We start from the raw sequence: 17500 nt of genomic DNA, 5'->3' as shown, positions 1-17500 counted from the left end.
GAACCCAGGGGCGATGCGCTCTGGAGTGGCCACTCCCGTGTTGATCTTCACCTGCCAGAGGAGGAGAACCAGAGAGATGCTTTAAAACCTGTTGAGGAGTACCGTAGAGAGTTTTTACCTTGTCACCGATCTACCTGAACAACAAATAACTAGTTGTTCTAAGTATCCATGACCTACAGGGCCTGATACAGTACTGATACATTATGGCAGACTAACAAAAACCTGCTGTTGATCCTAGACAAAACAACAAAAACAACCTTGTTATTTAATTGTTGTTTGTCCACCAACAATATGGGACGTGTTTTGTGTACACAACCAACACACACCTGATTAAGTTTGCAGGAGACATCAGGGTACTCTTCCCGCAGAACCTGACAGAAGGCCAGAGCGCTCGCTGCTCCCACTGTCAGGAACCCAGTGCCAGGCATCAGGATCTTCTCTCCAGCACCACCTGCAGGGATAAGCTTGTTATTGCAGCCTAAGTAATACCCCATCCACTTAAAAACATCCAAGGGGCACTTTTAAAGCAACACTCAATTGTCAATGCTCTTAGTACCTATTTAGCGCTAAGGTGGTACCCAGTGCTTCAAAAAATGACAAAAAGAGTCATATACAACAAAGTACACAGTAGCTTTGTTTTAAGGGCCTATCATAATGAGAACTTCTTTCAACAATTTATCTGAGCATTAATAGCCAACTAGTTTACAATCAAAAGTGTGTGGTTTCATAACGTCTCTCTCAAGATTATGAAGAGGAGTGGCACTCACCTGTAATGAACGTGTAGGTGCAGTCAGAATCATCCCTCACCAAGGGGAAGAAGGTTTTCCATGAGACAAAGGTGCTGAGCAGTAATGTGTCAATGACCTAAGGAATCAGACCAAGTTGATGAGCAAGAGACAGTGATGAGACAAGATAGGGGTACAATCAAAGAGTTAAGATGTCTGTAGGGTGTCTGAGGAGACAGAGAACCGTGACATGACATGAGACAAAACTGGAAGGAGAAATTTTGGATACAGGACAGAGGGGAAAAAACATGCAAAAAGTACTGTATGTCTGTGAATCTAGAGGTGTCAGGATGAACATTATTTATATAGCACATTTCATACGAAGGGTTAATTCAATGTGCTTTTACATAAACAAAAGCAAAGCTTAATAAAAGCAAAGAGTAGGCCTATAGTTTTAAAATGTTTAAAAGTGAAGTACATAGAATAATAATAATAATAATAATAATAATAAAAAGGCTACAAGTCTTACCCAGTGCAGTTCTTTTACGGTCTGTGTGTGAGGGGGTCCACCCTGCCACCAGCTGAAGCCCAAAGAAGACACCACATCTGTCACCTTCCCCACCAGTTTTAGAAGAGCTTGTTTCGCCTCCTCTGCACCATCTTCTGTGCCTGAGTTAAAGAGAGACAAATTCAACTCAGATGCAACTGGCTCGTGTTGAGAATTTTTGAAGGAAGGTTTTAGCCAAGCTGTCCTCTCACCGACATTCCCCACCAATGTGATCAAGTTGCCTTTGGTGGACGGAGAAACAAAATCCTTGAGTTTATCCAATCTGGCGCTGTCGCGGGAGATCACGGCCACCCTGAAACCTAAACATCGAGGCGAAAAAAATCACATACAGATGCACACATCAAATTGAATGACATGACACACAAGGGTAGCCCATCAAGCGCTCCCGCACCCTGAGCGAGTTTGAATTCGAACGTCGTGCGCCTGTTCCACCTGACACGCGCTCACGCCAGCCATATTTGTAGCCGGTTCTGGATAAACCTTTTACTGCCTATGTGATAAACCGAAGGTCGCCTATGTTAAATTGTTTATTTCTGTCTTGATTCAAGGACAAATTTAGCAATGAACAGCCTATTACAAATACATTACAAAAGTATTTTCGCTCAAAGGCTCAAGTGGCAACGCACAAAATCCGAGTTATTTGCCTATCACACAGGACGTTGCCTTTATAACAAGCCTATAGCGTATACAAATTAATCTATTCTACCCGAAAGGCATGTCTTACCCCTATCCAGAAGTGCCTTGACAACCCCGGATCCCACGGTACCTGCACCGCCAAGTGCCAACACCAACCTGTCCCCGTTTGACATTACGATCGGAAAAAAAATCAAAACAATCAGAGAACTTCGCCAATAGGCTATATCTAGAAGAGGTTGTGACAGAGTTTGTGACTTTATCTGCCCGTTTAACTCCTCATAAAGAGCTGAGACCCTTTAAACTGATACGAGGGTCCAGGGTTCCGCCCTTATGTCAATGTCATCAATCCTAGCCACGCCCAGATTAGATGATGGGACACCTCGCCCATTATTCACTGTTCAATTGTTAAGACGACACACTAAGTTCGAAAGTGATAAGGCATAGGCTAGTCCATTATGTTGAACTGGCTAATTTAACGGTCATTAAATGGTGTGATAAGAGTTGATTAATTGTTGCTGAATGGAGTTGATTGCCTAGTCTCGCTCCAGGAGGTAAAGATTTGTAACAATCATTAGAAATGAATGGGTGAGAAAATGGTCAGTGTATAAAGTCGAGTCTAACACCTGTTGATGTATCTGTGCTTCTGTACATTCATACATTCACACACAAACACACACACCCTCCCCTTCTTTCTCTATGCCAGCCCCCACTGGAACCTTTGCCCATTAGAATCCCCTTTCTGACTTGCATGACCTCAGGCAATAGCAAATTCATAACAAATAAAACTGGTAATATCCAATAAAGCATAAGTTGGTAGGCTACAAAGGTCTATCACAACATTAGATGATAATATATACTATGGATTCATAACAAGTCATAAGCGGTCTTTTTTGACCGGGAACACAAACTAGTGAACATAAAACGAATTAGAAGGTTAAAACGTACTAGGCCTACACATTATTACCCACACTTTATTACACATGAGATACTGCGTAGATTTAAATGTTTCTTAACTAATTTGTAGCCTATTATGCAACTGCAGAACTGCAGCAGCACTGAAATGGGCCACATGCAACTCAAATGGTCAGGGCCGCATTTCCCAAAAACCTAGTTAAAACTAAGTTAGCAACTTTGTTGGTTGCAAAGCAATTTCCCATTGCAAACCAACTAACAGGTTAGCAATGGTTTTGGGGAAACGCACGATTCGTTCCCATCTGAATCATCTCCCTCTTGTGGCGAAATTGTAAAAATGCAACCTGTAGGCCAGGCCCAGGAAGGCTCATCAGACACAGATGTGTTTAGAGAGAACGTGACGCGATACTCACAGACTGCATCAAAAGTTTGAAGCTTAGATCCATGTCAGTTTACTAGAATGTTGAAACGACACATTGGCAGGAACCATAGACTATAGCCTACAGTCTATGGCAGGAACACATGGATAGGATGCAGTGATTTTAATAATAAAAAAGATAGATTATATATATATATATATATTATTCTTAAAGTAGGGCAGGGTAATGGATAAATCACGTAAAGCCATTACAAAATATCACAGTGATAGCATAGGCTACAATGTATCGTGTGTAGTCACAGCTGCACGGAAGTTACGTTTGAATATTTTTGATGCGGCGTCAGAAGTGAAATGAAACTAATGTGTGCTCATGAGTTAGAGTTGAAGATCATTTTTCACTCTTCCGAATTGTAAATCAACAAGTAAGCAACTTTGGACGCCGAAGAGACGCGGAAAGGTGGCTTGTTTTGTAGTTCTTCCCCTGTTTAACATGTCGACTTGCTTTAACTTTAATCGGTAACTTAGCCATCGTTCTCGTACACAAAGTTTTGGTACATTAGCTTGCTAACTAGCCTACTTTGAGCTAATGTAGAAACGCTAGTCGCTTACGTGTGAGAACTACTAGCTGTTTTCCGAGCTGGGTTTTCCTATAAGTTTGTTTGCTAGCTAGCTAGCAGGCAAGGTCAGCTGATTTCAGTTGAAACAAATCTGTCAACTGTAGTGGCTTTTACTTATCGCTCTGTTGTGAAATCATTTTACACGCAGTAAACTCCAGAGCAAGTTTAGTTGGTGCAGTGCAGAAGTTAAATACTTGATGAATTACATTAAAGTAAACGAATATTGTCACACTAACTTAACCTTCCTGGCTAGGTTACTAACAACCTAGTTGTGTAGTTGCCACTTTACATCATGTTTATACTCTGATTCGGGCCTGTATGTCACCGACAAAAAAATGATCACACCGTACTGTGCTGCAAACAAGATGGTTCACTCGACGCACTTGCTTTTAGCTTTGATGGTTGCGCTTTTTTCCTAATTAATAGCTAATTAATAGCTATTAAAGTACATTTTTAGTGGCTGTCAATCTTTTCCTTTAAATTTTTCTTTCAACTCCTCTTGCTACTAACATCTTTTCAGGATGAGCCCTGGCATCAAAGAGACAAACGGCCTGAGTCTCCCTGAAGCATACAAGGCCAGCTTGGAGCAGCACATTGAACAGGGAGGCTGGAGCCTGGTCTGTCGAGATGAGGAGCTCTGCAAGCACATTGAGGACATCCTCATGGGACAGAGCTCCGATGACTGCTACCTCACCCACGGCCTGGACGTGCTCTCGTTCATGGAGGAGTCACTCCGCTGCCCAGCCACAGCCAGGGCTGGACTGAAGGGGCTGGCCAGGGCTTTTGAGGTGCTGGAACTTGCCTCTCTCAACCTCTACCTGTATCCGTGGAGGAAGGAGTACAGAATAATCAAGGTGGGTAAAATCAGATATACAGCAATATCTAGCACGGTGATCAACTGAAAACAAAATATAGAAAGTCAAAAATATATGAACCATACAGACTTAGAACCATACCTGCTTATTTATGGACCATTCAGGCTTCTGTGCAGCATCTCCTATTGAACTGAAGACTGTTTTGGCCAACCACCACCTGTGGAAAAACATTTAGCACAAAGCATTTTATAACATTGATGTTTTTCTCTGCCCCCTCTCACCTAGACCTACTCTGGCATGTTCACGCACCATGTCAGGCCAGCTTTGTCCATGGATCAGGTGGAAGAGCTGTTCGGTCTGCTGGGCTACCGTGTCTCAGTTGGGGCCAGTGGAGAGTGGGAGCTATGCCTAGGCACATCACCCGTGCGGCCAGACGATCTTCTTAGCCTGGCCTGCAGCTTCTTCACCGCCCGCTGTGAGTGCCAGCTGCTGCTCTCTACGCTGGAGTCCCTGAGTCGGCCCCAGGTGCGGGCGTCTGAGTGGGAGCTGAGGCTGGTGCAGGAGAGACGCAGAGGCCCCAGCCTCCAGGTGGCGCTGCAGAGTGTCCAGAGAAGCCTGGGAGTCCACATGCGGTCTATTAAGGAGGTCTGCTGCGACGCTTCAGAAGTGGATGAGGACTTGTACACAGGAGAGGGAGATGGTGGATCCAGAAGTCCCGAGGCTGTGGGGGTGACCGTTCAATCCGAAGGTTCCCGCCGCCATCTCAAACAGGCCCACAGCAGTCCTGTGCTCTGCACCGGTGAGGCGCCTTCGCAGACACGTCTGTGTAGGTCCACTCTGAACTACCGGCTCTCCTCCCCATCTTCGCCAGGTGGAGGGGCCAGGCCTGAGCAAACCAGCCCATTTGAGGAGCCGACGTTTCAGAGTACCGGCAGTGCCACACCCGGTGTTTCTCAAAAGCCCCTAGAGGTGTGTAGCTGTGTGGAGTCTGGAAACCGCTACAACTGCTTGTGTCAACAGTGCAATATTCTCCATTGCACGTCCTGTGCTGTCCTCGACTACTGCCGAGATCGAGGACACGACATGTCCTTCAGCACTGAGGAATTCTTGCCAGAGGCAGCTGAAAGTGAGACAAAACATATCAAACTCATGAGTCCTAAGGACAAGCGCTCCCCACCTGGGTTTCCAGAAAGGCACTTTTGTCTAGAGGGCACAGATAAACCGCATGTCACCTGCCGCACTTGCCGACGTGCCCACGACTGCCTGTGCGAGGATGGGCAACGCTGTGCCCAGGAAAACCACGACGTGGAGTACCAGCTGGAGCCCAACAAGTCCATGCCTTTCCATCAGTGCTGCACCTCTACCTGGCCCCATCCCCAGTTCGCCTGCCTAAATTGCCAGATCTTTCATTCTGCCTCCTGCCTCGACGGAGCTTCCTGTAAACGGAAAACACACAGTGTGCGCGAACTGAGGGATGTGTGTAAGTTGTGCTCTCTCGCTACTGAGTTTCTGTGCAGGCACTGCTGTGCCCAATTCTGCAAAGAGTGCTGGTATAAGAGCCCTTTGCAATGTCTCTGTGGAAACCCCTTTGACTACCCGGGTTCTCCGGTGTGACTGGTTGTTTAAATGGCTGTACCAGTCTTCTCCAGCACAGTGGCCTGTGCATCTTCACCTTTATCAATGCTGCCTTTGAAGTATTCCTCAAACTATAGGAAGTCTTACAGGGAAGATTAGAGGACTGGATAAAAGGAAACCAGTTTGAACTTTTCAAGCACTTTTACACCCATATATACCAAAGTGATACTAACTTGTTTTGGATGTGTATGTTTATATATTTTCTTCTTTCACATGTATTAGTGTTTCTTGCAGGCTACATTTCTAAGACATTTTCTCAAGTATGTAGTGAAAACCTCTTTTGTCTTCCAAAGATTTGTGATATCAACAGGGGGCTGTGGGTGATAGTTTCACTTCAAATTTAAAATCCATTAAATTGAAAGAGAGAACTAAGGAGCAAGATGGTTTGTGGTGGGGGTTAGAAACATACATTGTTACTAGATGCAGAATTATACCTGTATTTTTTTTCCTGGTGCTTGTAAGGAAAATATCTGTTCGAGTATGGATTTGATGTATTTTCATCCCATTCTTTTGGAGATCTCACTGGGTAAAGAAAGGTCTTCTAGACTCTTAAAAGCCATTGATTGCTTTCTCTTTGATGTATTTGTTTGCTGTTGCAAGACACAAATGTAAACAAAGTCTTTTATTCATATGAACACACAAACATGTACTGACACATTATGTTCAGCAATTGCACCACAATTGGATAGCAGTCAATTCAGTCATACAGTGCATACTAATTTGCAGATCGCTGTTAAATATGATGATCCTCTCTGTGACAAAAAAAATGCACCTCTGTTGACAACATTAAAGGAGAAATACGGCGAGTTTTCACAAAGATCTCTGTTTCTTGAGGTCACCGACTACTGTCAGTTTGCTTTTTTTTTTTCACACCGACAGTACTCATTGACCAGAGATCTATGTGAAAACTCGCCAGATTTCTCCTTTAATCCTATGACTAAGGTTTTCCATAGTTTTCTAATTAACCTTCATCTGCATGTGAAGAACACACAAATCCTAATTCAAGAGTGACGTTATCCTTAAGGTCCAGTTCTTCTCAGTTGTTCTGCATGGTTTACCTTCTGGATATCTCAATGTGCCTCAGTTCACTTGGCACCAAAAAACATGATCACTCCCGCTGTTACTCATTGTACTGCTGCCAGTTAATGTTGATGAAGGTCTTACTGTCCATGCGATCTATGTACAGGACACCGTTTAAATGGTCCATCTCATGCTGGATGATGCGAGCGGGCCAGCCACTCGCTTGCCACGAGATCAACTCACCCTTCTCATTCAGACCTTTCAAGAGAAGAGAGAGAAAACTGTTCAGTGACGGTTCATTTCATTTATTGCACTGACCATAATTGACTAGAATGATTACTTTGGTACGACTGGCATTCAGGATGTTACTTTTACAGGGGAACATTGTATTCTGTACAGATCTAGACAGCAAGACATATGGCCAATTTCTTGTACATTCCTTAAGCCTAGTCCTAGGCTAGTAGCTTTTTCAATTGAAAAAAATCTCCATTGAAGTTCTCTTATTAGTTCAGGACAAGGCTTAATCCATGTATGGGAGTATGTATTCAGTCGTGCTAGTTTGAAAAAGTTGCTGTGAGTATGTTATGGTATGTATGAGGCCTTCACCTGATACTTCCACTGAGAGGTAACGCGGAACAGATGCAGAAAAGCCTGAGAGGCTCTCACAGGCCTCCTGGAAAACTGCAGTGCGCCCGTCCAACACGCGCAACTCTGGATTGATGAAGACACGCAACGGGAAGGCCTCCAGGCCGCGCGCCCGTCGGGACGCCTCCGAGCTGTCCTGCAGCATCTGCTCGGGGTACTCCAGCGCCAGGATGCGCAGCGGCACGCCGATCTGGGGCGCACTCAGTCCCACACACTCTAACCGTCGCATCACCTGCACGAGTGTGCGGATCACCTGCTGGACGTCCGTGCTGCCCACCTCCTCAGGGGCGACGGTGGCCGCCTGTCCACGCAGCACAGGGTCTCCCACCTGGCACACGTGGCTATAAGGGGGCTTGGGGGGCGACTTGAGTTTGCGCTTCACATACTGCAGGTAGGAGCGGACCTTGATGTCACTGGAGTGGGCACATGAAGGGGTGGTGGATAGAGTGGATGCCATTAGTAGCCGCTGGGGATGGTGACTGTTAGGCTGTAGGGGTCTGGAGGTGCAGATCTTTACTAGGCAGGGCCAGAGAGTCCCCTTCAATGATCGTGTCATGTCTGGACAGGATGGTACTTGCCCTCAGTGACTGTAACAGAACAAGACATGTCACCAGATATTGTCAAGTACCACAACAAACCAAGATGATTCTATATCGCCCTCTGATGGTAATACATATGAAGTCCATTCATTTGCTGTCAAACTAGATTCTCAGTCACAACTGACAATGCATGGGTTAATAGGTTATTAACGTTAAAGCATAACATGAAGGCTGACAAATATGGAAAGCCCAAAACATACTGTAGGCTACGTTACAGTGTAGCCTGTCAGGGAACACACAAGACTGCTTTCGTAACATATATAAAGCTAATAAAGGTCATGGTGGTAGTGAACTTACCGACGATATCCACTCAACCAATTTCTGCAATGCACTTAACACGAAATAAGTAAAGTAATCTCTTATCATCTGGTGACTTTCAGAACCATGCCTCCATGATGGAAATTTGACTTCCTATCCATCTACAGCGTTTACTTCCGCCTATGTCTTGTTTACATTGTGTCAGAATAAAAGTTTCCAAGGCGAAGAATTAAGTAATGTTCAAGCCCTGGAAAAGTAATCATGATAATATTGAAATACGTACAATACTCTATCATAATAATAAAAAAAACAATGTTAAATTAACCACAAAAAATTAGTAGGCCTTTTAATAAAAATGACGGCTTTTATTTTGTCACTACATGCTGTTTCTCAGTCTTTCGAACAGGCAAGGGGCCCGCCTTTGCCTTGGCGAAACTTTATCTAACCTTAATAGTCTTCACCGGGCCCCTTGGACCGGGCAGCAATTCAGCGAACATATGGCATCGAGTTATTAATACGATATTAATATGTGTATCTTGTTTTTTCGCTACCTCAGCGTGGAGTGCGATCCCGCAAAAGCCTGTGCGGGGGCCCCACCGCATCATTTCTTGCCCGAACATGTCCCATCTGCAGGGAAGAGATGAGAGCAGGTAGGGTAGCCTTTGGGAGGGACTACGTAAACCGCAGCAACATAAAGAAGGTGATGCATTTGACAGTTATGAAAACTTTAATTTGGAAAGTCGCTGTATCTGTTCCGTTTCTGCACCAGGACTAAGGAAGAACTACCAAGAGACTGCTGGCATTGATAACGATAATGGAGAACACTGTTGACTTCAAGAAGACAGAAGTAAAGTGTGTGCAACTTCTACCTGCTCTTCCTCTCTGGATTATTGAATATGCTTGGAGTGGGAGATTGACCGATCTACTGAATGGTATGGATTTTAGCCTAGGCTAATATTGTCATTGCTATAGGGTAGACTAAAATCCCAAATCAGACAATCCCAAGTAGGCTTCCAAAAAATAATTAGCCTACAGAAAACAGCCTCCAAGCATGCAATGGCTAAAAATGTTATAGATAGGTTATTTGGCTACTTCAGAATACAACGACCTGTGTGCGCCATTTCCCCCACCGAACACAATGTTGAAGACTATTTTGATTACCTGTCAGAAATAAAATCCTCACATCACACAATTTCAAATTGTTCAGTGTAGTTTCACTTCACCTGATTTTGGATAGTGTTAAAATGTGGAATCATATACCCTACTTGCAGTGGGACTTTTTTGATAATTGATAAATGCAGTGTTTATCCAGTAAAAGAGCAGCAGTGCCTTATTTAAAAATATATATTTTACTCTGATTAAGTGTTCCACTGTAATTGTGAATAAGTGATAGCATAGCATGTTACTTATGTGTTTTGTACTGAGGAGCATGTTGTGGTTATTTGGACCTTGTCAAAGGTGCCTCACTGTGTGTGTGTGTGTGTTTGTGCAGTGCTGGGGCCTCCATTGTGGCTGGAGGGTGACTGGCGCTCCCTGACCCTGGCCGAGCTGTGCAGTGTGCGTGCTGCTGCTGCTGAGGCCTGGGCGATTCTGAGGGCCCGCGATGTTGAACATTATGAGCGTGTCATAGAGTTCCTGGAGGTCACTCTGAACCTCCTGCCTCGCCTGGTCTCCTGTATCAAACACATGAAGATCGTGTTTGGCTTTAAGACACTGGTGGGTGGCTTTGCTGTGATATTGTTGTGGTGTGATTAGAAATACTAGACATAAGCAAACGTACCACGCTTTTTATTCAGTAACAAAGAAGTCCTGTTGGCTGGAAGCAAAAACATTCACACCAACACCTGGCCCATGATGCAGGATCTGAAAAACACTTATGAACTTTTCAACACATAAGCTTAGCCCATGTGGTCACCACATTATTTGTACCTATACTAACCAACTCACCCAAGTATCAACCCATTTTGTGCTAACCATGGACTAGATAGTTATTTACATTATATCCAATCATGTTAATCCACAAGGCAGAGAGAGAGTGGACTTATTAGACCCCACATTCATCATGTTAATATTCCAAAATTTAATTTGTCAAATGCAGCAGAGACTGTTTGTTCATGTGTATGAGCTGGAAAGATTTTCCTCTGCAGCTGCGTTTGTGGGGATGAAAACATGATTAACTGTTTAAAATATACTACATGTAGTGTGTTGGAATACGTGTAGAGATTTGTTTATTCTATTACATGTCTTTCAGGCACTATAGTAAAGGAGTGGTAGCTCAATTTATAGTTGTTTTTGGGGGCGAAAGTTCAATCTTTTGCATTGATCTTTCTCAGGTGATCATATGGATGATTCGAAAGGACCACTGTCCTGTCAGCACCATGGAGAAGACCATGAAGTTCTTCCCCAGCCAACTCCCTCAGTACAGCAGATGTGTGAGTAAAGGTCCATTGCCACTAGGGGGCATCAGTTCCACATGAATATCTGTTGATGTGACCTGAGGAGTGTTAGCAGAGATTTTCTTATGAGGAGACACAGCACTCAAAGAATCCTCCATAGAAATGCATGGGGTTAGTTCGTAACGCTGTATGGCCGTTGTCTACACATATGCCGCCCCTTCCTGTATGCCTCCCTATTCTCTTGAATAGGAAAATAGCTGCCCGATAACTGCCCAAAGTGCGTTGCATGGCCGCCGAGTTGAGTGACTTGTCTAAAAGGACTGCTGTTAATCAGCAATATGTATAAACCGATGTGTTATCATTGTATTGCTGCAGACCGGGGATACTTTAGACATGTAGAAACTTGAATTGTAATTGTTCTGACTTGTTTGCACGCAGTCTCGAAGACACATGGACCTGATGAGAAAGAATTCAGTGGAGTTCAGAGAATTTGCGGTGTCTCTTACCAGAGACGAGGACAGACGGCAAGCCTATATCAGAGTAAACTAAGATCCAGTGCACGCTGTGCATCTGTTGTTAACCCTGCTTTTTACCTAGGTGAATGTTATTGGCATCAATAGGCTGTCCAGATGAGTCTTGGACAGCTGAAGTTATCTTTTACTTTATTTTATTTTAATGTTTCAAGTGTACTCCTGTGCTTTAATTAAGAAGGCAGTACTAATTGTACGTTTAATGATATATCAGTATTGCATGGTTATGTTAATCATTTGCCGTGTGGGTGACCGATTTAAGTTATGAATATCATATGAATATCATAATTTTATTAAATCTTTCATCTTTGGCTCCCACCTACATGTTGATACTGTATATTAAAATAAAATGTTGTTGAATAGGAACTTATGGAGGAGCAGTATGGTGAACAGTATGCCCGGAAACTGGAGGAGAGGCTGGACCATTATTTACAAGAGCTACAGTCTGCACTACCACAACCGACATGCCTGGACCAGGTAATACGCATGGGTCTGTGTTTTTTAAACCTGTAGGTGTACATTATATCTGTGTCAGTGTGTATTTGCTTTGGATGGGTCGATATGTTCATGCCTGTAGGCACAGCATATGTGCGTGTGAGAGAGAGACCATTTCAGTAACATAAAATTAGATAGTAAATAAGGGATAACGGCCGCCGAGGTGTCCTGTTATACGGAATTAATGGACGAAGGCGAGGGGCAAAGAACTCCCCGACGCGCAGCGGAAGAGAGTTGCCTCCGCCCGAGTCCATTAATTCCGTATAACTGGACACACCTCGAAGGCCGTTATCCCGCTTATCACCCGGTTGCCACTGTAAAGCAAAGGAAACACACGGTTCGGTTTAAAAAGAAGCTCACTAGTTCAGCTTGTTGTACATCTTTCGTTGGCCCTATATAACTGCGATAGCATGGACAGTTAGCTTGTTTACAGTTGATTCCATTGTTGCGAAGCCTGCCTCCAGGCTCAACCGTCGTCCTACTATCGTTGTTATAGTTACCATTCATAAGCATTGATATGGAATGGCGATTAAACTTTTTTTACCAGATCTACTTCATAGGTGTCCCATTATTCAGAATTAAAAGCCACCCCGCCAGCCAATCAGTAAAGAGTATTTCTTCTCTCTGGGTGATAATATAGTAGTAATAATAGTGAATATTGACAGGTCCTGAGGAGACAGTGGCCCATGACAGAAGGGGAAGAATTGTTGTTGGACCTGCTGGCCTCCAGTTCGACCAGTCTTCCTGTGACTTTGAAGAGGCTACTACAATGTGGTGTGTTTGAACAGTTTCTTTACCTCCCCCACTTATAACCTAATGACCAATCTTTCAGTTTTGCTTTGGATTGTGATGCTGTGACTGCTGTGATTAGGACACACCGTTGAATGTCCCTGCAATAGCATATTATGCAAAATGTTTTTTTTTTTTTTTTTTTTTTTAATGTTCCCTCTTTCTTTGCTCTTCATTCACCCAGCCTTGAGCATTGGCAGCAGCTCTCCAAACACTACCAGTCTACCATGTAGCCAGTGCTCTGCACATGGAAACCTGAGCCCTGTCATTTCCCAAGTCACTTTCAGGCATTCCCAGCAGAGTACAAAGCCACAACTGTGCTGTCACAACTGTTGCACTGGAGACAGACACAGAAACTTCACACAAAAGCAGCCGAGCTGCTCCCAAGAGCCTCAATCTTCCAGTCGGACCGCAGATTCCACCCCAGAGATTAGGCTAAGGGAGGAGGAGGGGAGTGAGAACCTCGACAGCCCGCTCCTACTTGAGGAGCAGGACTCAAACGAATTGATCTTGGATCATGGCCGAGGAGGAGATGGAGGAGGAGAAAGAGGAGGAGCAGGAGGCCTGAGAGGAGATTGGAAAGAAGATGAGATGGAGTTGGAGAAGACAGAGGAAGAAGAGCTGGAGAAGATAGAGGGAGATAAGGGAGGAGAGGAGGAGGAGGAGGAGGGGGTGAAGAGGAGGGAGAGGGAAGATGTGTTGAGGATGGAGGAATGCGAGGAGAGAGTGGAGGTGGCGCTGGTGTCAGGTGTCAGACAGATGTGCTCCACACATCACAAGCGTATGAAAAGCATTCTGCTGGAGTGTTCCCAAGAGCTGCTCACACAAGGAGCACTCGTCTCCCTCACGCCTCCCCTCGATCCAGACACCCCCATCCTCCTCAACCAGCTCGGGGGGAGGCGGAGTCCCAACCAGGACCCCGCCCCACTCCCCTCCCTGGCCCCTTCCCCCAAGGAGGCGGCGTGGAGCGGTGGCGGCCGCCGGCAGGGTGGAGCGAGCCCCGCGTGTGTGACAAGGATCTCCACAGAGACTCAGCGCTTGTTGATCCGCTCCCCGCTGCTCCAGCCTTCTGTGGTGCTCAGGCGACTCCCTCTACCTCACGCGAGCATGAGCGGGGCGGACGAGACGAGGAACCAGTCTGAGGAAGAGGAGGAAAGGGAGGAGGAGACGGGGAACCAGTCTGAGGAAGAGGAGGAAAGGGAGGAGGAGGATGGAGAGAATGGGTCGTTTGATGTGAACTCTTTGTTTTCTGACTCCTCTGTGGAGAGTGAGTCGGACAATTCAGACTCAGACTATGTCCCGTAGTCCAATAGAAAAGAAGCAACATTTTCTGGGACTGTTGAAGGAGAACTGTGTGTGTGCATGAAGACATATATCATCTGTACATTATGTTATATAAGCACAGATGCCTTTTTATTTATCTGGGGATTTTATGGACACACATGCATCTATGTGGTGCAAGGTTTGCTGCAGTAATTTATTAGTAATATTACCTCATTCTTAAATGTCACACAGCTTACTGTATCTTTTGAAGAGGAGCAGGAGGAGGAGGATAAAGACAGTGTATTGTTTGATGTGAAATCTTTGTTTCTCTGAGAGTGAGTCGGACAATTCAGACTCAGATCATGTCCTGTAGTCCAATTTTTTCTACACACAAGTGTGCATGTGTGAATTACATATGTTAATATGTATGTTGTGTAAGCATAAATCTGTTTATATTTATAATGTTATTTTATGGACACATGTGCATCTATTGGTTTGCTGCAGTAATTTATTGTTAACGTTACCTCATATCAGTATATCACATACTGTAATTTGTGACTTGTTTTTGTTAACTCTGAACCACTGAAACTCATGTTTTTGAGTTTTAGCACAATCTTTTTCCCTGCCCAGCTGTGAAATGTACAATATGTCTGTTTTTCTGTGGGTGAAGTAAATTTTCACCTGGCTCTTGTTACACACAAATCTCCAGTTCATGTCAGCCCACCAGCCATACGGCAGCACGGTTTTTATTGTCCAATCACTGTGCGTGTTTTCAGTGGGTATACTATACCTCACACAAGCACACACCAGTATTTCATCACTCTCAGTCATGATTGGTGATGTGTCGATTTTAGAGGAAGAAAGGCGACAGAGAGAGAAAGAGAGGTATGGGGGAGTGTGTGTGTGTGTGTGTGTGGGGGGGGGGGTGTCATCAAGCGTTCCCTAAGGCCATTGCACATAGTGTTGACACAACTACTTCAGCACAGCACCCGTGGGGTTATGCTGGGACAGTTAGTGGGCTTTGGGGGCCTTTGAGATAGAAATGTTTATATGTTCACAGTGCAAAGTGTAGACTGACATGCTACTGGGAGAGGCTAAAAGAGCTCAGAGGCCTGGTGTGGGATGAATGAATGTAATTATGAATGAATCGCCCCCATGGGGGGCATAAGAACATTGCAGTAGTCATGGACTTTTTCCTTGGAATAATCTGAAGAGAATTAGTCCAAAATGGAGAGGAAATAAGAAAAGCATAAAAGATGGAAGGAAACAATGGGGAATGTGAGGTTAAAGGGGCCCAGAAGGGCCATGTCCTTAGGGGAAAGTGTACTTATGTGGTCTCCTGTTTTGTATGTATGATGATGGGGGTGGGGGATTTTAATTGCAGATTGTAAATGTTTTGTACAGGGCGCTACCAAATAAAGCAAGCAACCAGAAGAAAAAAGGTTTGGTCAGTAGAAAAGACAAAGGTTCAATGTTCAAGGCAAATGTGTGTGGACCATTTCACGACTATGCATGGCAGAGGTAGGCCTACACTTGTTTACATAACTTGATGTGTGCCAGGACAAAAGAGTTACATCATGTATGGTTTTTTAGGTGAATCTCAAAGTGAAAACATGGGATCTTTTTTGTGTGTTGTGTGTCCACCTGAATATAAAAAAACGCCACAACGATAACAGGCTACAGCCCTTCCCTTGTTTGGCAGCTCAGTTGCGCACAGCAACCGCCTGTTAGAAACGTGAGGGGATGGTGATCTTATGTAAGACATACGCCCTCAAAGAAAATGAGCAAAACAGAATCCCCTCCTGTGTGTGTGTGAGGGGGGGGGGGGTTGGGGATCAGTTCGAAAATGATTGCTGATAACCCCTGAAAGTTCCTGATGTTGTCTATTACCCGGTCAAATGTGTTTTATAGTGAGGTTGACGATATTGGAGACACCAAGCCAGTGCGCATATATTTTCTAAAGTGATGCCCGGGCAACTTTGCGCTGACGCCAGAGAGCATTTCACTGACGCGTATAGAAATTGATTTTTTTGGAACTTGTCAATATTTCCGAAAAGTAAATAATTGCCACAGTGTGTGTCTTTGCTATAGTCAGTATGTAGGTCATAGGCCTATACATTTTCTGGAAAATATTCTGAAGCATTGTCACGATGCATCACTCAATCCCGTGTTCATTATAACCCCTCACAAATCCAACATGAATTTATGAATGTAGAACTTTCTGTGATAGACGCTGTCACCCTGTACTTTCTTCAAAGAGAGAAAAGACAAGGAGCATGTACTATTCGGTGATAAGGCTGCTACTTTATCAAGCTACAAACGCCATTTTTATGTTAGGGTATTGATAAATATAAATACGAAAATGCTGAGATCATTTTTGACAGAACAGAAGGAAATATGTTTTCGGGGCCCTGACCGTCAGCGGCTGTTCAAACGCCGCGGTCATCATCGAGCGCCCATCACCGTGCACATGGTTTGCGCTTTTACGCACGAGGACATCACAGGTCCTGCGGGTCGAGAGACGCCTCCCAGTAAGCGGAAAGAGTTCATTGATACTGTTCAAATCTAAACCTTCAAGTGTTTTACATTTTAAGCAATGATGTAACGGGGGAGTTTGGGACAGCCCTCATCCTCCACCAATGAAAAAATGGGCAGGAATCGACACCCAGTTTTGGGGGGCTCGCTATAAAGCCGGTCTATGGAAAGGTTTTAATTTCATTCTGCACATACATTGCATATAACTACAATACAGTCTACTGCTGAGTGAAAACTGTTCAGACGTTATACAGGTATTTATCTGGCATCTTATCTCATGTCAATAAATGGCACTAAAATAATGAAGCGCAAATTTGAATCGAACAAAATATTTAAAATAGGCGGATCTCAAGCTGAAACAGATTATTTTTACATCTGGAATTACTTTGATGAATTTTGATATTTTAGCAGAAAATTGTGAACAGAAGTATTAATTATACATTGAATTGAAATAGTAATTTAGTGCTGCTGTTAGATAACTGTTAGATAAATCTCTAAATTAGTTGCACTCGTCATTTTTCTACAGTGCATGATTGTGGGTTTTCTGTCTTTGCTGTTTTATCTGATTATGCATGTTTTGGATGAACAGGTAATTGTTTTTGTGCAATCCTAGAATGTGGCTTTGAGTAGCCTAACTAATTTTAGACCCTTCGCATGAATATTTTTGCGTGTCTGTTTTTGTC

General features: G+C 44.1%; 5 protein-coding genes across 5 annotated transcripts in view; 3 read left to right on the top strand and 2 right to left on the bottom strand.

Annotated features, from left to right (window-relative positions):
* LOC143105964 (uncharacterized) overlaps positions 1-2593 on the bottom strand; it is a 3629-nt gene extending 1036 nt beyond the window's left edge. The window contains exons 1-6 of the mRNA XM_076270107.1: positions 2018-2593; positions 1485-1592; positions 1255-1394; positions 768-864; positions 327-451; positions 1-51 (exon numbers count right to left, since the gene is read on the bottom strand). The exon at positions 1-51 is cut by the window's left edge and continues 1036 nt beyond it. Coding sequence (XP_076126222.1) covers positions 1-51; positions 327-451; positions 768-864; positions 1255-1394; positions 1485-1592; positions 2018-2102 — 606 coding nt within the window. The 5' untranslated portion in view covers positions 2103-2593. The remainder of the gene's footprint in view (positions 52-326; positions 452-767; positions 865-1254; positions 1395-1484; positions 1593-2017) is intronic.
* Positions 2594-3468: 875 nt separating this feature from the next.
* Positions 3469-6846, top strand: spata2l (spermatogenesis associated 2-like). The gene is made up of 3 exons (XM_076270087.1): positions 3469-3677; positions 4358-4691; positions 4938-6846. Exons 2-3 carry the CDS (start codon positions 4359-4361, stop codon positions 6264-6266), a joined length of 1662 nt encoding a protein of 553 aa, XP_076126202.1. The 5' UTR covers positions 3469-3677; position 4358; the 3' UTR covers positions 6267-6846.
* Positions 6847-6896: 50 nt separating this feature from the next.
* Positions 6897-8948, bottom strand: pdf (peptide deformylase, mitochondrial). The gene is made up of 3 exons (XM_076270097.1): positions 8849-8948; positions 7914-8539; positions 6897-7565 (listed from the first exon to the last, which is right to left on the bottom strand). Exons 2-3 carry the CDS (start codon positions 8506-8508, stop codon positions 7408-7410), a joined length of 753 nt encoding a protein of 250 aa, XP_076126212.1. The 5' UTR covers positions 8509-8539; positions 8849-8948; the 3' UTR covers positions 6897-7407.
* Positions 8949-9227: 279 nt separating this feature from the next.
* On the top strand, positions 9228-14324 carry LOC143138684 (uncharacterized). The gene is made up of 8 exons (XM_076299106.1): positions 9228-9459; positions 9579-9741; positions 10302-10525; positions 11143-11241; positions 11644-11745; positions 12099-12212; positions 12896-13004; positions 13204-14324. Exons 2-8 carry the CDS (start codon positions 9624-9626, stop codon positions 14322-14324), a joined length of 1887 nt encoding a protein of 628 aa, XP_076155221.1. The 5' UTR covers positions 9228-9459; positions 9579-9623.
* A 2699-nt stretch (positions 14325-17023) lies between these two features.
* Positions 17024-17500, top strand: part of tat (tyrosine aminotransferase) — an 8950-nt gene continuing 8473 nt past the window's right edge. Inside the window, exon 1 of the mRNA XM_076302056.1 lies at positions 17024-17071. The gene's annotated coding sequence lies outside the window, so the exon portion shown is untranslated. The remainder of the gene's footprint in view (positions 17072-17500) is intronic.

Source organism: Alosa pseudoharengus, unplaced genomic scaffold (genome assembly GCF_046254945.1).
Source record: "Alosa pseudoharengus isolate Yale_2024_CS ecotype anadromous, Long Island Sound unplaced genomic scaffold, YU_APseudo_1.1 YU_APseudo_1.1_scf_10, whole genome shotgun sequence".
Lineage (NCBI taxonomy): Eukaryota > Metazoa > Chordata > Actinopteri > Clupeiformes > Clupeidae > Alosa > Alosa pseudoharengus.
The sequence above is the reverse complement of the archived record's forward strand: the minus strand, read 5'-3'. Positions and strand labels throughout refer to the sequence as shown.